The following is a 23,698-nucleotide window of genomic DNA, read 5'->3' as shown; positions in this document are numbered from 1 at the left end:
AGCTGTGTCCAAGAAAGATTCCTAACACAGTAATATGGACAAGCCATCTAGAGGAGAGGTCAAACTGGATCTAGTACTGGGTAATAGACCTGGTCAAGTGACACACCGCTCCATAAGGGCAGTGGTGGGCAAAATGTTGGAGAGAATTCTTGGGGTCAGGATTTAGGAGCACTTAGAAAAGGGTAGTCTTCTCAAGGGTAGTCACCATGGCTTTGTGAGGGGCAGGCAGTGTCTCAAGAGCCTAATTGAGTTTTTTGAGGAAGTGACAAAAGAACTTGATGAACGTAGGACAATAGATGTAGATATGGATTTTAGCAGGCATTTAACAAGGATCCCCATGGCAGACTCGTTCAGAAAGTCATGAGTCATGAGTGTGTGGATTTAGAATGGATGTGCCTGAAGAAAGCAGAGGGTAGTACAGGTACACAATCCTTTATCCGGAACCCTTGGGGGACAGTGTGTTCTGAATTTCAGATTTTTCCAGATTTAAACCCACCCGAATTGTGCTGTCGCATCCACCCACACCCCCTTCCAGTCACGCTGCCATCTCCCCCCAACTCCCCCCTCGCCAGCCCAACTCGCACTGCCGGTCTCCTGCCTTCCCGACTCATGCTGCCGGTCTCCCCCACCCGACTCACGCTGGTGGTCTCCCCACCCCGCCCGCCCGACTCGCGCTGCCGTCTCTCTACCTGTTTGCCGGATTTTGGAGCTTTCCGGATTTTAGATGTCCAGATAAAGGATTGTGTACCTGTAGTAGATGGAACGTATTCAGCCTGGAAGTTAGTGACTAGTGAAGTTCCACAGAGATCTGTTCTGGGACCCCTGCTCATTGCGATTTTTATAAAGGACCTGGAGGAATTATTTTTCTTTAAATGTAATTCTCTATTGTATTCATGTTATAAAATTTTAAATAAAGTCTTAAAAAAAAAGGACCTGGAGGAATAAGTAGAGGATGGGTCAGTACTTTTGCAGATGACACAAAGGTTGTAGGTGTTGTGGATAGTGTAGAAGGTTACAACAGGATGTAGACAGAATGAAGCGTTGGGCAGAAAAGTGGAGGATGAGTTAAATCTGGATATAGTATCTTTGAAGGTCAAACTTGAAGGTAAAGTAAATAGTTAATGGCAGGATTCTTAACAGTGTGGAAGAGCAGAGAGACATTGGGATCCAAATCCATAGATCCCTCAAGGATGCTGCGCAGGTTGATCAGAGGATTAAGTTCAAGAGTAATGGTTCAGCTCTCTAAAACTCTCTTCAACCACACTTGGAATATTGTGTTCAGTTCTGGTCGCCTCATTACAAGAAGCAAAGAAGAGGGTGCAGAAGAGATTTACCAGGATGTTACCTGGATTGGAGAACACGTCTAATGAGGCAAGGGCAACAAAGCTAGAGTTTTTATCTTTGGAGTGAAAAAGGATAAGAAGTTACTTAAGAGGTTCACAAGATCATGAGCGGCATAGAAACGATGGACAACCCATACCTTTTTTCCTGGGGCGAGAGTAGCAAACACCAGAAAACATCTGGTGAGGGTAGGAAAGTTTAGGGGAGAAGTCAGGGTTGTTTATTTTTTACACAGAGTGTAGTGAGTGTCTGGAATGCATTTTCCAGTGGTGGTAGTGGAGGCTGGTACAATAGGGACAATGAAAAGGTTCTTAGATGGGAACATGGAAGATAATGGGTGTGAGGTAGGGAAGGATTAGTTTGTTGAATAAATTTATATTGGTCAGCACAATATCATGGGCTGAAGGGCCTGCACTTTGTTGCAATGTTCTGTTTTGTTGAAAAGAGACTACAAACAGAGAGTACCTAAAAATCTGAGACAAAAGCTTCTTAGTTATCCAAGTTTAATGTAACCACCCTACGTCCCAAAACTATCCCATGTGTTTGCAAACGTTTAGCTAGTTCTGCTGGAATCTTTTTAATTTTAATTTAATTTGGAAAGACAGCATGGTAACTGGTCCTACCAGTCCATGAGCCTGCACCACCCAAATACACCCATATGAGCAATTAATCCATTAACCCTGTACATATTTTGAATGAGGGAGGGAACTGGAGTACCCGGAGGAAACCTACACAGACAATGGTAAGAACGTACAAACTCCTAGCAAGCAGTGCTGGATTCGACACTGGCGCTGTAATAATGTGCTGACCACTACAATGAGATTCCAAGCTTCAGAATGATGAACAGATTGGATCTTAAACATAGTGCAATATTCAAAAATTCTGGAAAAAACTCAGCAAGCCATGCAGCATCTATAGGTGTAAAGGGTAACCAATAATTTGGGCCTGAGCCCTTCGTCAAGGTATGGGCAAAAACGATTGTTTTCTGGTACGAGGCAATAACAGTTCCCTATCTAAAGTGGATAAAGGGCATGCGGATGATTTACTGATCGTGGTTTCAACTTGTACTTTCCAGTAGGATGAAACACAGTTAATCTTACAGCACTGAAACCAATTTGGCATCAAATAAGTTTTTAAACCATAAATAATTTCACATCATGAGAAATAGGGCCAGGAGTAGATCATTCAGCCCATGAAGCCTGCTCTGCCATTCAGTGAGATCATGGCTGATCTGATGATAGGCTCATCTCCACCCACCTGCCTTTTCCCCATAATCCTTTATTTCCCTCACTTTGTAGAAATTTATCCAACCTTGTCTTAAGTATAGTTACTGAGGTCACCTCCACTGCTTCAATGGGCAGCAAATTCCACAGATTTACCACCCTCTGGCAAAAGCAATATTCTATTCACACATTTGAATTTCAAATTCATCATTCAGCAGTTTTATCATTCCACGCCAAGGTTGCTGTATTTCCAAATTAAATTAATATAAACAAAATCACGATTTTTATTTACAATACATCACTGGTAGGAGCAGTATGTATTCCTGATCCCTAATCCTCCTTTTACAGAGTGGATTACCAGTTTATTACAGAAGGCAATTAAGAGGTCACCACAAAGCTGTAAGTTTGAAGTCACATGTAGCCTAGACCAGCTTAGGGGGGAACATTTCCTTCCCTGAATGGCCCACGTGAACTAGATAGCTTCCATAGTTCAATGGTTTTATGGTCATTGTTGCTAACTCCAGAGTTATTTTACACTGGACTTAAAATCCCCATCTGCCTTGATCCATTTTCAAGTCAGGACAAGTCAAGTTTATGGTCATCTGATTATTGCACAAGTGCAACCCAACAAAACAGCGATCTCCAGACCTCGGTGCAAACCACGCAGACATAAAACCAGACATAACACACATACAGACAGACAGTGCATATGCAGGACAAGTCTTTCATCCAGACAAGTAAAGAGTTTCATGAACATGAGAGTCTCAGATGTTTAGTGTGAGAAGTTCCTGTGGTCGTTCAGCATTCTCACCATTCATTTGAACTCCCATCTCCATTTTAATCCCCTGTGATCCACTATTACAACCATTGTGCAGCATGTAACACAGTGGATGATTCTAGCTGATATCTTTCCTGTGAAGCACTGTGGGAAGTTCATATAAAACGCACAATACATTCTAAATGGAACAGTTTAAAAATATCTCTTTCCAAGATAGTAAATTCCTTAGCACAAAAGGCGGGGGGTTACTGGACCCCCTTATGTCACAGCTGTAGGAATGGAACCGTCCATCCGTTTTCTCCGAAAGTTGGTATAGAAACTTGTTGGCTTCAACGTCGTCACAGTTAAATGCAATGGAATGAATAGGGACAGGGTGGACAAGCAGCACCTGAGCAAATATGGCTTGTGGAGACTGTTTTGGATCGTTAAACAAAGCATAATTAACTTTAATTTTAGAATATTAAATTCCTTCCGAAATAAGAGATCTGTATTGCAGTTGGTGAGCCATCCTCTGTTTTCATCAGTGGTTACTCCCATTGCTGATGAACAAGCACACATAACTGCAGACTTTGAATAAAGTCATAGTGAAATGCAATAAGGAAATAGGCCCTTCAACATCCATCCACACCAATTACACTGGACCACAAAGATTTTGCTTCCTGAATACTTTTGGGTATATTTTATGGATTTTGGATTGCTGATCACCATAAGGTTATCCTACCGCGTACCATTTTTTTTAGATATAACCAATTTTTAAGTCTACCTCAAGCAGACAAAACCTATGAAGTGTATAGAAAACTCATTTTCTGCCTATGCAGAGACTTCTTCATGCTGATCTTGATGCAGTAAGTGACGAACACGGTGAGAGGTTTCACCAGGGCACTGTGGCCATGGAAAAGCAGCATAAGCTCAACTGGAACCCATCAATGCTGGCCGACTCTTCTTGGGCAGTGAAGCAGCAGGCATCAGATAGATGCTGAGTACAAACGAATATTAGGGGCAAACTATTTTTACGTCAGCTGAATCAATGCAATGTTTCAGCATCATTATGTGATTAAACATGCTAAATTCAATAAAAGTTAATATATCTCCAACTTCCCACATGATTCAGCAAATCTGAAATTATCTTTGTGTTTATCTCTAAGTTGTCTATCATAATTCCCAAATGTTTTTCAGGAAGCAAACCTTTTGAAAAAAATTTGTTGCCGTGTGACCTATCAAGCATCTATCCTGAGGGTAATCCAATCCTAACCCATTTTTCAACATTGCTTTAGGTAAGGATTCTATCTTCACCTCCTGCACATCAAAAGACATATTCCACCCTGACTACCCTCTCTCCCCCACCCCATCGAGCAGAAGAAAGACAAGTTTGAAAGACGCCCCTCCAGATTAAAGATTAATCTTTTTCCTTCTTTTATCAGACTCTTCAATAAGATGATGGCTTACATTGTTTAACTACATTTTGCTCTTTAACATTATACCCTGCATTTTTGACTTGTGACACTACCACTTTTATTTTATTGTAACTCTGTGTGCTTTATTCTTGCACAGACTGCTGGATTGTGCACAAGTTGACTGACCAGGGTATCACACAAAACAACGTTTTTCATTGAACCTTAATGGCTTTATTCACTAGAACATAGACGGTTGAAGGGGGTTATGATAAAGGTATTTAAAATTATGAAGGGAATAGATGGACTCGACATGAGTAGACTCTTTCCACTGAGGGCAGGGGAGGCTGGAACAAGAGGGCATGAGTTAAGGGTAAAGGGGCAAAACTTTAGGAGAAATATTAGAGGATGCTTCTTCACTCAGAGATTGGTGGCAGAATGGAATGATCTTCCAGAAGAGATAGTTGCGGCAGGGTCGTCTGTCATTGAAGAGAAGGTTGGATGTGTACATGGATATGAGGAGGTTGGAGGATAAGGCTGGAGTGTGGGAGGGGGAAACTAGTGGAATGGTTTGTGTGAACCGGCATGGACTCGAAAGGCCGATATGGCCTGTTTCCATGCTGTAAAGTTTCCTATGGTTTCATATGGATGCCATAATAAACAATTCAATTCACTCAGGAGTGATGCACAGAAGATCATTGCCTATGGCTGTCAATCTCGATGCTGTCTTCTGGAAATACGAACAAAACCCAGTCCTGACAAAGAATCCCAAACCTTAAAGGTTAAGATTATTTCTGACTTGCTGGCATTTTCCAGCATTACTATGTTTTGCATCTTCACACTTCAAAGATTTTCCATATATTTATTTTGTTACATGAGGAATATGTCTTTTGAAACACCTTTTACTATCTGTATGTGACAACTGCACAAAACGAAGGGACAAAAGTTTTTTTTTATTTTAAATTTAGACATGCAGCACGACAACAGGCCCTTCCAGCCATGAGTCTGTGCTGCTCAATAATACCCAAATGACCAACAACCCAGGTATGTTTTTGAAGGGTGGGAGGAATCCGGAGAAAACCCATGCAGATGCGCAGAGAACATTCAAACACCTTACAGACAGTGGCAGATTCGAACAGGGCTCGCGGTGCTGCAACAGCGTTGCACTAACCACTATGTTAACCTACACTACATTTTTAGGGGAGACATCAGGGGTAATTTTTTTTTAAAAACACACAGAGAGTTGTGGGTGCCTGGAATGGCTTGCCAAGGATTGTGGTGGAAGCTGAAACATTAGGATCATTAAAGAGTTTCTTAGACATTGGATGAAAGAAAAATAGAGGGATACAAGGTATTTTTTTGGTATGAGTATATAAGACTGCACAATCTCATGGCCAAAGAGCCTGTACTGTGCTGTAATATTCTGTTTCATATTAATATTCTATTACATTCAGAAGAAATCTATCCATCTGAATTCCCATCATATGCATGAATCTTTTTTGCTACTCAAATACCACCACTTCAACACAGCCATAAGTGTACCAGTTCCAAACTCCCAAATGCCCAGGGAGTACACAGTGGATTCCATCTCCAGAGATAAAATCGATTTCATAATGGGCGGAGATGATCTACACCTGTACAGACGCAACACAAGTTAGAGAGAATTCATCCCTGAAAAAACCCACAAGATGACGGTGTAATTTTGTGCCACGAGTTCCTCGTGCTCTTGTTTTAGTAAGCTGAATGGTGGAGGAACAATGTTGAATGATGGCTTATGCCAGAGCCGCCAAGAATTCAAGGAGGAAGAAGGGAGGCCCTGAGGACTGTCCTAGTCTTAAAGGGTTCGGCTTGAGAATTTGGATTAACATTATAGCAGAGGTGATATCCTGGTGAAAGTGAGGCTCTGAGTGGAGGTATCTGAATACTGAATTGAGCAGAGACTCCAGAGAAATCAATAATTAGACCATATATGCACCAGAGCCATTCATTTCCATCATGGAGAGTTGGGCTATTAATTCCTTCTACTTACTTTAATCCTATAATTATTAAAATTCCCTCCTAATAATTATCTATTGATTCTACTTGTGAAGTTTTTGATGAAGCCCTCACACTGACTGAAGAGAGAGTTTTTGGTGGCACTGGAACATTGTGGCTCTTGTTTTAACACTGGATTCTTCCACCAGATGAAATTGTTTCGCTCCTTCTAAACTGTTTAATTGACTTAGATGATCAAATCATCATTTTTACCTTTTAAGATACATGATTTGCAGAAAGAGGGGCCCTAGAGATAAGTGTACTGAAAGTGTTTTCAAACAGGCAAAGAGTAAAGGTGATTTTTTTTTTGAGAGGAAGTATGTTTGTGGGGGTTTTTTAAAGGGGAAAGAAATATATTTACAAGGAAACATGGTTGGAAATTAGAAGGGTGCAGCAATTGCAATGAATAGTGAGATATAGAGGAGCTACGGAGGGACTAGGAAAGGTGAGCATGTCTTCTGTTCTTACCTTTGTTCACAATTCACATCAGAGCTTTTAACAGCCTATTGCAAAGATTCATGCGCATATACCTGTATTGTCATGAGATAAATTCTGTCTTTCTGAAATACAGTAAAACCCCTGGTATCTGGCACCTATGGGGATTGGTAGATGGCAGATAAATGTATTTTGAAGTTGCTTGAAACTTGCCTAATACACCTGCTTTAAGAATAAACAGTTTAAAAGACAAAAAATACTAAACTGAACTTACACTGAACAAATGACTTCCATGAATATATAAAGCATTTTACTTTATATTCAGTCACATTCTTTGAAAGCATTTAACTATCACTACATCTGCAGGTTCCTCCCCCTCCATGGAGCCATCCAAAAGACAAACGCTAACATTATGGATAATTAAACCCCCTCTCCCAAGTTTAAAAAGTAAAGAGCTGACCAGGACAACTCTTGCAAAGCAGGGATAAGGAGACACTCATTTTAAGAGGGTCAGCCCAACAGCGAGCGGCATCAACCAGCTCTTCAACGTGGACGACGCCACTGCTGTTTCACGCAGTTTTATTCATAAAACTGCTATGAGCAAAACATGACCGAGGCACTCCACTGGCTGAATACTTGTTCCCATCTTCACCAAATGTTTATGTGTTGTTTCAGAGAACATTTACCTTACAATTTTAAACTTGCGTTAATATTTTACCTTTTATTTTATTCTTGTTTTTTTTTATTTCTTTTCCTTGATTTTTTTTTGCTGGTTGCTTGAGGTTGCCAGTTGCTTGAATTCCGGATACCAGGGGTTTTACTGTTCTATTCAAGGCTAAGAACTGTAACATATACAGGGACCTGACATCTTTTCAGTTATTTTACCAGAACCAGCTACTCTACTGACTATGAAGGGACTTCTGCTGTGAAGCTGATATATGGGCGACATGTCCCTTTGAGGCTGCAGGCACCTGAAGATCTTATTCAACTGAAAGCATGACATTTTCAGCATATGGCACTTTACCTGATCAGGCCTCCCATCAGACAGGATGTAGACAGCTTGAGTACCAGTGTCAGCAAAAGCGAGTCGGAGAGCTCCCAGTGTGTTGGTGGAACCTCCAACCTGTGCAGAGATATAATGCACAACCAAAAACCTTTTTTGCTAAGCATGTGACTGAACATTGCAGTGAACAAAAATGTAATACATTAACATAAAGGCATCCTTTATTAATCTTTTGATTCATTCTAAAAATTCTGGACAATCATCTGCATAACCACACAAAAGATCAAATAACCAGTGCATTTCCATCATGTCGGACAGATTTTGTCTTGCACAGTTCAAAGCAATATCCCCTGGCAATTACGGTGTGTTGATCATCCAATAACTAGCTGCTATTATACAGCTTAGGCTACTGAAAAAATGTTTCCTTTATCAAGGGGGAAACATTTTGGTCGTTGGTTTCAATGGGCATCTGTAAACTTTGATATTTTGGTTTATGTCTTCATCCTCAGTTACTCAGTAATGAATGCCATTTGATGAATAATGCCATGTCAAAAGCGAAGGGAATAAGTGCTGTCAATTATCTCAGAACAAATGCTGAAAATATTGCAGAATTTAACTGAGCAAAGCAGTCTAATCATATAGTAGAAGATATTTACATGAGGCAAGCAACAAGCATAAAGCTCACAGTTGCTGGTAAAATAAATACAAATTTAAGGGGGAAAAAAGGACCAACTACTTGCTCTCTTTGTGTAATCCATGAGCGAGTGCTAAAATCTGAAACTTTCCTCGTGGCTGTCTGATCTTCTTAGCCTTTCCAGTATTTCCTGCTTTTATTTCAGATTTACAGCATCTGCAGTATTTCACTTCTGAATGACTTCTGAAATGCATTTGCCTAATAGCTAACATACCAATTTTAATTGCTCATCACTTTCCTTCACTTTCGTGTTCTAACTACCTCACAATAAGTTTATCCTCCACTGTTTTCTAATCTCTGCACACGCAATGGTTCGTCGGTACCATTCTCAAAGTGGGAATCACAACCATGGATTCAAGAACACTGGCGCATCTCAGGGCTGTGTGCTCAGCCCATTCCTGTTCATGCTACTGACCCAAGTCTGATTTGCCAGGTCCAGCTCCAACAGGGTCACCAAGTTTGCAGACGACTCAACAGTAGCTGGCCTCATCGGCAACAACAATGAGTCGCACTACAGAGAAGAGGTGTAAAATCTTGTGAAATGGTGCGAAAGTAACAACCCGAGTCTCAACGTGGACTTCAGGGAAGTGAGGAATGGCCACCCTCCACGACACATCAACAGCTCTGTAGTGGAGAGCACCAAGTTCCTTGGAGTTCACTTAACTAGTGACCTATCATGGGCACTCAACATGTCCTCACTTGTCAGGAAGGCACAAGAGTGACTGCACTTTCTGAGGAGACTGAAGCGGTCAAGGCTACCAGCCACCATTATGTCAACCATCTATAGGAGCTTCATCAAGAGGGTCTTGGCTGGCTGTATCACAGTGTGGTATGGTTGCTGAAGAGAAATGAATCGGAGGTCAATCCACAGGACCATGAGTGGCAGAGAGATCAATGAGTCTCCCTCCCCACCATCTACCAGGATTGTTGTCTGAAGAGGGTGTGCAAAATCATTAAGGACCCCTTCCACACTGCGCACAGCCTCTTTCAGCTGCTCCCATTGGGCAAGAGATATTGCGGGTATCAGAGCCAGAACCGCTTCTTATCACAGACAGTGAGAATGCTGAATGACCAAAGGAACTGCTCACACTAACCATCCGAGATTCTCATTTGCGCAAACATTTTTTTTTTTTTCGGATAAAATCCTTGCATATGTATTGTTTGTTTGTGTGTTTTTCCTCGTTGTGTGTCTGCGTATTTTGCACTGAGGACTTAAGAATGCGGTTTTGTCGGGTTGCACTTGTACAATCAGATGACAATAAATTTGACTTTACTTGAATGTCACCTCAGACGAAAACAGGGAGACAATTCAGTGAAGTACTGAGTAGGGGCTCCCTTGTTAAAGATCATTTATTTGGATGAAACATTTAATTAAATTCTGTGTGCCTGTTCTGGTGAATGGAAATTATCCACATGGGTGATCTTTCAGTATGCCTTTTACCATGCCCACTTTCAAGCCTGATATTTAAAGGCTGTCTGTTGGATCCAACTGTTGATGCTATAGCAATAAATTATGAGGTGCTATCAACATTCTATAGAAACTATTATTGAAATTCTAATGAGAAACATGTTTAGGATGTTCATAAGTATACTTACCTGAAGTCCTTTAATCCAAGACCAAGCATTTTCAAGATTCTTTTCATTTACTTCTGCCAGCTCCTGCCGCCAAGGTTCAGCTCTGGAACCAAACTTCACAAAATTGAATTTGGTCTTGTGTCGAAGCTGTTCCTGGACAAAGCAAATATCACAGTAAATACTCCTGCAATATCCAATAATGACACATCCAGACCCTTCAGCCCAACTCATCCATGTCATCCAAGTTGGCATTCTAACCTAATTTCATTTGCCTGCGTTTAGTTCGTATCATTCCAAATCCATATACAGTATCTCTCCACATACCTTTTGAATCTTGTACTAGTACCTGCTTCAGTTTGAAAGCACGGTCCTTAAACTGACATTGGTATTCTTCGATCTTTGAGGAATTTTAAGTCTGGACTCAGGTTTACTTGTCTTACATGGAAAAATGATCTAGATTGGTTCTATATTCTTTTAGAGTTTGGATGAATGAGAAGTGTTTTTTTAAAATGTGCAACCAGCAAAGTGACAGCACAGTTGTTGTATGATGCCTATATCCAGAGTTTTAGCAAAAGGTAATTTTGTAGCAGAGAAATCTCTAAAACTCACAGTATCTGGCACCTATGGGGATTGGTAAATGCCGGATAAGTGCATTTGCTGGTTGCTTGAGATTGCATGTTGCACGATTGACAAACTAACTGCTAGGGGGCGCCAAATTTGCCTACTTATTTTCCACGATTTTTTTTGCTTCAATTCCAAATAAGAAGGGATTTTACTGTATTTGTAAGTTGCTTGCATTAAGGCCAGTGTCAATTCCCTCCTAATAATTATCTATCGATCCTACTTGTGAAGTTGTGAAGTTCACTGTTGACTGCAAATTTGATTTCTAGGAAGTTAATGTTAACAAAAAGAGGAAATTGAATAAACCAGAAGAAAGGATTCCATTCCCCAAAGCCAACACACTCTAGAACTTAGAAGTATGAGAGGTGATCTCATTCAAACCTATAAAATTCTCAGGGGCTTTGACAGGATGGTTGCAGAATCGATGTTATCCAAAAAATAAACTTTATTCACAATAAACTTTATTTGCAGCAGAAAACTATGTAGAATCTTATTACATCCTTAGTGTCATGTCCATATGTTTTCATTACTGCACATTGTTACAATTAGTATGTAGCCCCTTGCAGTTTCTCCTCATTTCCCCCACCACCCCCCGATGTTTGAGGGGCTTCCTCACTGGATTCAGTCCTCAATGTCCAGTAGAAAACGCACTCAATGCTTCCACTGTCTAAAACCAGGCTCAAAATAAAGAGTCAACCATTCAGAGAAACATCTTTGCCCAAAGGGTAATTAACTTTGGAAATCTCCATCCAAAAGGACTGAGCCAGAGATGGATGTCGATGATGAGAATCATGTAGTTTGGAGTTCATGCAGAAAAGCGGTGATGAGCTGAAAATTCATCCACGATTTTACTGACTGCCGCAGCAGGCATGGAGGGCCAAATGTCAGTTCGTTCTAACAGTAATCATTAAAAGCTGAAACAGTCACCAGAATGAACTATGTGATCATTACACTGACAAACATATTATCTCACAACTTAGGAGGAGGCCATTCTGCCCACGCATTCTGTTCCAGCTCTGAAAGAATTCCCATTTTCGCCCATGTAATCTATTCAAGCCCTGCAACTTCCTCCAACCTTTTCTATTACCCACCCACACCAAGGGTAATTTACAAGAGCTGATTAAAGTACAGGCACATCTTTAGGATGTGGGAGAGAGCAGAAATATCCCATGCAGTCGAGAGAGAACGCGGAGACTCTGCGTCGACGGCACACGGAGTCAGGATTAGCCCGGGGCTTACTGTCTGTAAGGAGTTGGTACGCTCTCTCCATTTCTGCATGAGTATCCTCCCACCCTTCAAATGTACTGGGGTTGTAATCAATTGGATGTATTTAGGCGTCACGGACTCGTGTTACCATGCTGTACGTCTAATCAGAAAAAAAAATCTGCAGTACAGGTATCTGAAATATTTTGTTGAAAATAAATCCTTATTTTGGACCTTTAACAGTGATAACCACATTTCCACAGCGCCGAGGGAATAATCATCACCTAAAGAAGCAATTTTAACAGCCCACATCTAGTAACTCATGGAGAAAGTAAGTTGTTGCAGCTATTCATTTGTCATGCACAACTGCTGGAAAAATTAGCTCTTGCATCATGTCAAGGTTATCTAATTAAAACAAAAACAAAAGATTCGTCAGAACGCTCCCATCTATAATCCCTGCTGCTCTCAAGCTTTATGACCATGTACTCACCCAGAATCGATTCCACATTTACTCCTGTCCACAACATAGAGCAATACAGCACAGTATAGGCCCTTCAGCCCTCAAGGTTGTGCCAACCCATATATTCCTTTAAAAAATACTAGACCCTCCCTACCCCATAACCCTCTATTTTTCTTCCATCCATGTGCCTGCCGAAGATTCTCTTAAGTGCCTCTGCCACCATCCCTGGCAAAGCATTGTGGGCACCCATAATTCTCTGTGTAAAAAACATACCCCTGATGTCTCCCCTAAACTTCCCTCCCTTCACTTTGTACAGGTGCCCTCTGGTGTTTGCTATTCCTGCCCTGGGAAACAGGTGCTGGCTGTCCACCCTATCTATGCCTCTCATAATCTTACAGACCTCTATCAAGTTAACTCTCATCCTTCTAGAAAAAAGTCCCACCTTTGCTAACCTTGCCTTCCAGTCCAGGTAGCACCACCCTCTCAATAGCTTCCACATTCTTCCTGCAATGAGGTGACCAGAACTGAACACAATACTCTTAAGTGTGGTCTCACCAGAGATCTGTAGAGTTGCAACGTGACCTCTCTACTCTTGAACTCAATCCTCCTATTAATGAACCCCAGCATCCTGAAGGCCTTTCTTAATTATCCTATCAACCTGTGCAACGACCTTGAGGGATATATAGATTTGGACCCCAAAGTCTCCCTGTTCATCCACACACTGAAGTAACCACATAAGCCATTTGTACGAAAGAAAGAGGAGTTGACACTATTCGGATACAAGTCATTGACCAGATGACTACAGGCTCATCAGAAATATTTCTTAACGTGGGAACACATTTTCTGAAAGTCAGAACTGCTTGGTATCATACCTGCATCAGCTGGAAGATCTTTTTTTGAACCAACTCCAGTTTATCTTTCATAGATTGAGAGGTGTCAACCAGGATATATATTTGATCCTCAATTATTGTCCCAAACAGCTCCTTGCTCCCTTGACAAAGCCAGTTAATTCTGTGGAGAAATGATACCAGGAAAATGATTTTGTGTTAAAAAAAATGCTGAACGAATCTATAAGACATTCTAAAGTTACTGGATTCAGTGTGATACCAAAGCCATTTGTTAGTGGTCCACATGGTTTTGAGGAATTACGTATTTTGTTATCAGCAAAATATTCAGACAAAGATGCTCACACACATGCTCCTTGTGGTGAGTTCAGTGCAAATGGCATTGATGAATTGTCGCGGTTACATACCTACCTTCGGTGGAAGTGGTGCCAGCTGCCGCTGCTGATGTAACCAAAGGCACGTGCGTGAATATTAGCGCGCATGCATGGGCATGTTAAGCATCAGGTGATGAATCTAAGAGGCAGGAGGAGGAGAGTGAGAGCGTCAGGACCACCGTATGGGAAGGTGAGAGGTGTTTGGCTGGGTGGTGTATGGGGAGTTGAAGAATGCAAAGTAAGGAAAGTCGACTTCACAGTGTGCTGAAAGAAAGGAGTGAGTGTGATCTTTACATGTTTGTAAGCTGTGGTAAATCAGTACCGTTACAGAATCATAGGTTTCCAAAGCCATCCTTTCAACAAAATTTCAGGCAGCGAAGCTGCAAATACTAGAAAACTGAAGCAACACACAAAATGGTGGAGGAACTCAGCAAGTCAGGCAACATCCATGAAAGGCAACAGATAGTTCAGGCCAAAACGTTTCATCAGGATTGGCAAGAAAGAGGGCAGAAGCCCTAATAAAAAGGTTGGGGGAGAGGGCGGATGCAAATTTCAGCAAGAAAATAAAAATGGAAGTCACAGAATATGATATTCCTTGTTCATAAGGGACGCGCCTCTCCCCAACTGTCGACTCATTTGCTGTGCCTCCCACTCTATGTAATCGGATCAGCATATTGCTTTGTATCCCAAGTTAATTCCATTGACTTCAGATGAATTAATTTCAGAGAATGACACTCAGAAGGTACCATAACATCAATCCTGGTCTTGCACCGACCAAAACAGGAAAGCAAAAAAAAAATGCTGTTAAAATAAACACCATGGGCAGTACGGTTAATGTAACAATTAGTGCAATGCTGTTGCAGCGTCAGTGATTAGGACCAGGGTTCAAAACCTGTGCTGTCTAGAAAGAGTTTGTATGTTCTCCCATGTGTGCGTGGGTTTCTCCCGGGGTGGGGGAGGAGCCTCTGGTTTCTTCCCACTGTTCAAAATGTACCACAGGTTGAAGGACAATTGGGTGTAATTGGGCAACACAGGCTCGTGAGCCAAAAAAGCCCTGTTACCATGCAGTATGTCTAAATTTAAAGTTTAAATTATTTTTTAAAATGCTGTAAATACTCAGCAGGTCGGGAGACATCCAAGGAGAGAGAAACGGGATGAACTTTTCAGGTCCATGGCCTCCCATTAAACTGTAACACTAACTCTATTTTCACTCTATGGATATTGTCCAACCTGCTCAGTATTTCTATTATCAGATTTTATCATCCTGTTGGTATTGCTAAACTCAAAATAACTCCCTTTTCTATACCTCTATTTGCATAATGTTGATTTAGACCAGTTTAAATTATGTTTGTAATTATTTCTTAGGTGCATTGCACCGTTTGTGAAATTCAACCAAGAACATCCCATTGCAAGTCAACCTGGAGGTTATTGTGAAACTTCAGCCCTCTGCTCTCTGATGTCACTTCCTGAGACACATTTCCTTTGGAATGAAGTCGGAACTTGAACCACAGAGGCCATGATACGATATTCTCCACCTTGATCCTGCAATACTAAACAATAGGGTAGCACTGTCGACATAGCGATTAATGCAATGCCTTTACATCACCATCCATCAGGACTGGACTGGGGTTTGAATCCCATGCTGTCTGTAAGGAGTTTGTATGTTCTTTCCATGTCTGCATGTGTTTTCTCCAGTGGCTCTGGTTTCCTCCTACCATTCAAAATGGACCAAGGGTGTAGGTTAATGGGGTATAAATTGGGAAGCACGGCTCATGGGTCGAAATGGTCTGTTACTGTGATGTCTATATTTAAAAATTTAAGAAGGCTCTTGAGGCCCCTCCATCCGAAACTCTGGTTGCCCTTTACTTCCTATGGATGCTGCGTGACCTGTAGAGTTTCTTCAGCACATTTGTGGATCGACCTGTAGAGTTTGTTCAGCACATTTGTGGATCGCACTTGACCTCAGCTTCTTCAGATTAACTCATTTTTCCACTTATTTCCCTTCAATCTATATAGACGACACTTTCCTTATTCTAATATATCCCAATTTCAAAGTATCATCTTGCAAAAGCATGAGCTGCAATATTCCAAATTTCGATCTCTTTAATCCAATAAATCCATCTCTGTGGCCTGCTGTTTCATGTAACTTTAATTCATTGATAAAATGGATAAACATTTTGCATAACTGCACATTAAGACTTTCATAATGATGAATAATAAAGCATTTACTGTATAATGAAGATATAAAATGTATATAAAGCTTAAACTTTAAAGAGATTCATAACAAATAGATCAACAAATTGTAGAGAAACAGAAAATTCAAAGAAAAATTTCTTGAGCTCACGCCTTCTACATCCTGAAGAGTAATGAACAAGTTGTTAGTCTGCGCAGATATTACAACATATTACATCGTAGTCACTATGGTAACACTACAAACAATAGTTCTCTTAAAGAGACAGGCACAAAATTAACTAAGAATTAAAAAAACACAAGGCTTTAACCTTTACAACTTACTCTCTCACATGTGCCAGCAACTTCATTGTTATTTAACCCCACCCACCTATCTACACTACAGGTAAATTAGTGGCCAATTAACTCCAGCAACCCACTCAGCTTTGGGATGCAGGAGGAACACTTGAGGAAAATGAACATGCAAACTCCCTGCAAACAGTACCAGAAGTCAGAATGGGAGTAGGACATAAACAGTAACTGCTAATGCGTTAAACAACTGGTCACCATGGACATGGTGGATAAAGACCTAGTTTTGTGCTGCAAGATTCGGATAAAAGGTTGTTTCCAGTGAGCTAGACTGGCGTCACTCGTGGGATGCGGGGGATGCAGACCACACCGGGTGACGCCATCAGAGGGGGGGGTGACACCAAAATGATTGTCTATAAAATTTTTGTGCAGTGTTTTGGCAGAAATTTATTATTTTTTATTTAAAAAATCACTGTAGTTAGTTATAACAACAAAAACATTTTTTGTAAGCCAGCTTACATGCATCAATATACCCACAAGCCCAAAACTCTATGCTAATTTATTTTTGAACCTTCTAATGTGCTCTGGTCAGAGCTGTCATTATTACCCAATTACAACGGTGCTTCAGATCACGTGATTTCGTCTGCACGTGCTGCAAGCATGCGCTGTTGTTTTTGTTGCTGCTGATATCTTTAGAGTTGCTGCTTTTGTCAAATTTTCTGTTTTAGCTATAATATTGTGATAATTAGTATCTCTGAATCTACATCAATAACTTTTTTTGAGAATGAATATTTTGAATTCTACTGTTTTCTTATTGAACTTTCATTTTAATCACATGAAACTACGTAAATGTAAATACATTCAAGCTGTGTGTATGATATGGTCATTTAAAAGTGTAATTTTAATTGTTCTAGTTGTTTATCTCACTGACCATTGCCTTCCCAAGATTGTGTTATATGGTGAGCTCTCCACTGGCCACCGAGACAGAGGTGCACCAAAGAAGAGGTATAAGGACTGCTTAAAGAAATCTCTTGGTGCCTGCCACATTGACCACCGCCAGTGGGCTGATCTTGCCTCCAACCGTGCATCTTGGCACCTCACAGTTCGGCGGGCAGCAACCTCCTTTGAAGAAGACCGTAGAGCCCACCTCACTGACAAAAGACAAAGGAGGAAAAACCCAACACCTAACCCCAACCAACCAATTTTCCCTTGCAACCGCTGCAACCGTGCCTGCCTGTCCCGCATCGGACTTGTCAGTCACCAACGAGCCTGCAGCAGATGTGGACTTTTACCCCCTCCATAAATCTTCGTCCGCGAAGCCAAGCCAAAGATTACCATGTATATACAGTGATATATGCAATTATGATTTACGAGTAGCGTTAGTACAAAACCATTACTAAGGATTCCGTATGGTCTGGTACGAGAGGAGGTCCATGAGGGGGGAGGGGAGAGGGTGATACCAACCCTAGTGACGCCACTGTGTACATAACTGATTGAGACCACACAAGAGCCACAATGAAGAAATTTGCAGATAACATTAAAGTTGGCAATGTGACTGATATAGTGAAGAGGGAACTTTAGACTTCAGCAAGGATTAATGACCAGCACATTTCGGCAGAAATGGAATTAATGAATTGAAGTCTGGGCCTGTGCTCACTGGAATTCCTTCCGTTCTTATGTTGTAAATGTGATGTGATACATTTGGACTGGTGCAAAAAGGCAAGACTACTGAAGGACCAGGTGGGGCATCTAGGACAGACCTAGTGACAGCAAGGTCAAAAATCAGAAATCATAGCTTTAAAGAAATCTATTATAGGGAAGCTGAGGAAAGCAAGTTTACTGAGGGGATGGAATAAATATGCAAATCATTGGTTGAAGCAGAGGTAGAGACCGAAATCTTCAATGAATTTGAAAAATACTGCAATGTTAAACCTGTGATGTGCAGGTGATGTGGGACTAAATAAGAAAACCTGCAGATGCTGGGGTGTAGTCTAGTGCACAAACGCAGGTCACATACTGTCCATAGAAAATAAAACTAGGCAACATAGCTCAAGGTTCAGGGCAATAGATTTAGAATGGAGATGAGAAAGAACTGGTTTTCCCAGAGGATGGTGAATCAGTGGAATTTGCTGCCCATTGAAGCAGTGGAAGCTACCTCAGTAAACATGTCTAAGACAAGGTTGGATAGATTTTTTCCATAAGGGAATTAAAGGAGATGGGGAAAAGGCAGCGAGGTGGAGATGAGCCTATCACCGGGTCAGCCATGATTTCAATGAATGGCAGAGCAGACTTGTCAGGCTGGAGAGGTTTGTCAGGCTGGAGAGGCTACTCCCACTCCTACTTATGTTGTTCTAATCATACAAAAAATTACAGCACGGAAACAGGCTAGTTATATCGTCCATTTTCTGTTACATCCTTCCCTGAAAATAAATTATCCCAATCCACAACCACCCCTATTCTTCTCCATTATTAACTAAAAATAATAGTATTATGATCCCAACACAAACCTCTGTCACCTTCCTCATTCCCTAAGAGGAGATTCCATACTGCCCCCTCTTTCATCGGTTCTTCTATGTATTGATTTAGAAAACTTTAACAAACTCCAAACCATCCAAACCTTTTACAATATGGGTGCCCCAGTCAATGTGTGGAAAGTTAAAATCTCTTATAATCACCACCTTATGTTTATTGCACATACATGCTATCTCTTTACAAATTTTCTCCTCTAATTCCCTGAGCCCATTAGGGGGTCTATAATGCACTCCCATTAGCGTTTTCATGCCTTTTCCATTCCTCAATCCTACCCAAATAGCCTCTCCAGATGAGCCCTGCAAACTATCCTGCCATAGCACCGCTGAAATGTTTTCTCTAACAAGCAATGCGACTCTTCCACCTTTTAACCCCCCTGTTCTATCATACCTAAAGCAATAGAATCCTGGAATATTTAGCTGCCATTCATGCCCCTTCTGCAACCAAGTTTCACTGATGGCTACAATATCATATTTCCATGTGTCAATCCATGCTCTAAGCTCATCCACCTTTTCTACAACGCTCCTTGCACTGAAATATATATATATATCTATATATATATCTATATAGATATATATATATAGATATATATATAGATATATATGCACACTTGAGAGAATGTCCCCCACATAGACTCCTTTGATTACCACCTGCTTTTACCATCCCCTCCTTCATTAACTTTAATATTCTGGTTCCTCTCTCCCTTCAAATCTGTTCTTCTACCCCCAAATCTCTGCACTCTCATTCTGATGCCCACCCCCCTGCCAAACTAGTTTAAACCCTCCCCAATAGCTCTAGCCCATAAAAATATTGGTCCCCTCCAGTTCAAGTGCACCCCGTCCCTCTTGCACATGTCAGACGATCCCCAGAAGAGATAAATGTGAACCCCTGCCCCCTGCACCAACTCTTTAGCCACACCTTCATCCACCTCATCTTCCTAGTCCTACCCTCTCAAGCACATGGCACAGGTAGCAATCCCGAGATTATCACCCTTGAGGTCCTGCTTTTTTCCTAACTCCATATACTCTTTCTTCAGGAACTCATCCCCACTTCTGTCTATGTTATCACTTCTGTCTATGTTATTGGTCCCCACATGGACCACAATATCTGGCTGCTCGCCCTGCCCCTCCAGAATGCTGTGTGCTGGATCAAAAACATCCCTTATGTTGAAAATGGTTAGCCACTTTCACCACCATTAAGATGTGGACCTAATGGCCCCACCTTGCATTGCCATTTTATTTAATTCTATGACTCCGTGGACTACATCTTCAACCAAATGCTAACAGATTTAAACCTACCTTTGTTGCATCTGTTCCAATGCAATCTTCATTCTCTTCTTGTACTGCTTGCACTTCTCAGCGGTGATATGAACATGCATTACAGATCCATCTTTCCACAGGGTGTGTACAAATTGGCCACAGTACTTGGCATTTACCAGCTTAATTCTGCTTTCCTGGAAAATAGAGACAATTAAATTTATCCACAATCAAGACAGTACAAGTAAAGATACGATCCCAGCACTGGAATTATGTCTGGATTGGAGAAGCTTCACATTGAAAGACTTCACTTAAGTAATGATACACCCTCAGGTCATCTATAGCTAAAATCTTCAATAAATTATAATTCTTTGGAACTCAGCACAGTCCAAGTCTGATGGCAACTTCTCATTGAATTCCCAAATGCACTGCCATATTGTTGAAGTACACCAGCAGTTTGTAGAGTAATCCCTTCAGTCCCATGTCACCATTCTTTCCCCATAACATTGAAAATTATTTTCCCACAAACCTATCCAATTCCCTATTGCAAGTTCTGATTAATTATGTCTCCCCACACAGGAAGCAGATTGCAGATCACAGCTGCGTGTTAAGGTTTTCTTTCTCACGTCCCCAGAATCCTTACGCCATCATTTTAAGTCCTTGTGCTCCAGTGACTGAACCATCTTCCAATTGTTTCTAAGACTTATATCAAAAATCGGGCAGTGCTGGAAAAGAGCAGGCAGCATCTGCGGAAAAAGAAACAGTTTGGGCAGCGCAGTTGGGGTAGTGGTTAGCCCAATGCCTTTATAGCGCCAGTGGTTGGGATCATACTATCCGTAAGGAGTTTGTACGTTCTCCCCATGTCTGCATGGGTTTTCCCTGGGAGGGCTCCGGTTTCCTCCCACCGTTCAAAACAATGTTAATTGGGTGCAATTAGGTGGCACGGACTCATGGGCCAAAATGGCCTGTTAATGTGCTGTAGGACTAAATTTAAATTTAATGTTTCAAATCCCAGACCCTGACACACACCACACATTGTCCATAAAGCACAGACTAAGATAATCCCCCCTCGTGACCACAGATAAATCTGGTATTCGTCTTCTGCGTACATTCTTTTGTGTGCCTTCACAGGCAAAGTACTTTTCGAGGCACTTAATTCCTCATGATAAAATGGGATGCCTCATTTTTATATAAAAACAGAGATGCTGGAGGAACTCACCTGGTGACTTTACATCCATAAGAGGCAAAGATATAGAAACATAGAAACATAGAAGATAGGAGCAGGAGTAGGTCATTCGGCCCTTCGAGCCTGCTCCGCCATTCAACGAGATCATGGCTGATCTTAAAGTTCAGTACCCCATCCCCGCCTTCTCTCTGTAACCTTTAATACCCTTATACTGAAGAAATAGATCTAATTCCCTCTTAAATATATTTAATGAACCTGCCTCTATTGCCCTCTGTGGCAATGAATTCCACAGATTCACCACCCTCTGGGTAAAGAAATTCCTCCTCATCTTGGTCTTAAATGCTTTGCCTATTATCCTCAAACCATGGCCCCGGGTTCTGGATTTTCCCACCATTGGAAACATCCCATCTGCATCCATTCTGTCCAGTCCTGCCAGAATTTTATATGTCTCTATGAGATCCCCTCTCAATCTTCTCAACTCCAGCGAGTACAATCCCAATTTGCGCAATCTTTCCTCATAAGTCATTCCTGCCATTCCAGGTATCAGCCTGGTGAATCGCCTCTGCACTCGCTCCATTGCAAGAACATCCTTCCTTAGATAAGGTGACCAAAACTGCACACAATACTCCAGGTGGGGTCTCACCAAGGCCCTGTACAGCTGCAGTAAGCTATCCTTGTTCCTATACTCAAACCCTCTTGATATGAAGGCCAACATACCATTTGCCTTTTTAACCACCTGTTGTACCTGCATGCTCGCCTTCAGAGACTGATGTACAAGTACCCCTAGGTCTCTCTGCACTTCCCCATCTCTTAATCTATTGCCATTCAAATAGTAATCTGCCCTCCAGTTTGTATTACCAAAGTAGATAACCTCACATTTATCCACATTGTAGTGCATTTGCCATGTATCTGCCCAGTCCCCCAATTTATCCAAATCACACTGGAGCTTCCTGACCCCCTCTTCCGTGCACACAACCCCTCCTAGCTTAGTGTCATCTGCAAATTTGGAGATATTACAACCAATCCCCTCATCCAGATCATTAATGTAAATTGTGAACAGCTGGGGTCCCAGTACAGATCCCTGTGGTACCCCACTGGTCACCGCCTGCCACTCAGAAAACGAGCCATTTATCCAACTCTCTGTCTTCTACCTGCCAGCCAGTTCTCAATCCACATCAATACTTTTCCCCCAAACCCATGAGCCTTGATTTTGGAACCCAGTCGTTTATGCGGGACCTTATCGAATTTGGCCTTTTTTAAAATATTTTAATTTTGATTTTCAAAGACTCACACAAATCCAAACAAACACAATCTCTCTCAACAATAGTATATAACATACAGAATCTGCTTCTCCCCACCCCCCCCCCAACCCTCTCCTCTCCCTCCCATACCCTAATACCACAAGAAAAAGATTATAAACATTAAACAAACACAAAAAAAATTATCAGTAATGTCACAGACCCTTAGGGGAACTTAAGAAAAACACAAAGTAACCTAAAATTTAAAAAATGGAACAAAATACAAGAGTATGTCATCTGCGCCACGACCCACTTCATTTATCTCAATCATTCCATTACCAGCACGGGTTATTACCTTTCTTTTATTCAGAAGGGGTATAATTATATCTGTGTACCAATGTGTTCTGGATAGAGTTACAACACACTAACAAATGTGTTATATTTCTTCCTTAAATTCTCCAAGGAAATACAACTCTCCATTTCCTTACTCCATTGTGTAATATTTAATTGGGAGTTGGACTTCCACATGACCATTATACATTTCCTGGCTACTGCCGAGGTGACCTTCACAGACTGAATTTGGTTTCTGGACAGTTTAAAACACACATCCGTAATGTTTCCCAGTAGGTACAATTCTGGATCCTATGGAAAATCCACCTTTGTTATTTTTTTCAGAATGTGCCCAGGTCCTCCCAGAAGGATCTCATCTTTATACACAGCCAGGTTGAATGCATAAAGATTCCAGTCTCCACACCACATCTGGAACACATTTCAGAGGTTTCTGGTTTGGATTTATGTACTTTTTGTGGTGTGAGGTGCAGTTGATACAGGAAATTATATTGCACCAACCTGTACCTGGCACTAATGACTGCTTTCATGCTGTCCTGACACAGGGCTTGAGCCCCTCTTCAAGGAATAAACGGAAAGCATCAGGATAACGAGACTGAAGGCTGGTCGGGAAAGGTGTCCAGGCCAACAAAAGGTGTTAATTTGATATGATAAGAGGAAAGGTGAGAATTGATTTTGGCTCTGTG

At 41.4% G+C, this 23,698-nt stretch overlaps 1 protein-coding gene across 1 annotated transcript in view; it reads right to left on the bottom strand.

The window, feature by feature from the left end:
* LOC138740075 (von Willebrand factor A domain-containing protein 3B-like) overlaps positions 1–23,698 on the bottom strand; it is a 165,628-nt gene that overhangs the window by 77,894 nt on the left and 64,036 nt on the right. Inside the window, 5 exon segments of the mRNA XM_069892499.1 lie at positions 3,575–3,754; positions 8,227–8,325; positions 10,496–10,627; positions 13,631–13,769; positions 20,283–20,437. Of these exon segments, the coding sequence (XP_069748600.1) occupies positions 3,575–3,754; positions 8,227–8,325; positions 10,496–10,627; positions 13,631–13,769; positions 20,283–20,437 (705 nt within the window).

The sequence above is a fragment of the Narcine bancroftii genome, chromosome 7, assembly GCF_036971445.1.
Source record: "Narcine bancroftii isolate sNarBan1 chromosome 7, sNarBan1.hap1, whole genome shotgun sequence".
Classification (NCBI taxonomy): domain Eukaryota; kingdom Metazoa; phylum Chordata; class Chondrichthyes; order Torpediniformes; family Narcinidae; genus Narcine; species Narcine bancroftii.
This window is presented reverse-complemented; position numbering and strand designations above follow the sequence as displayed.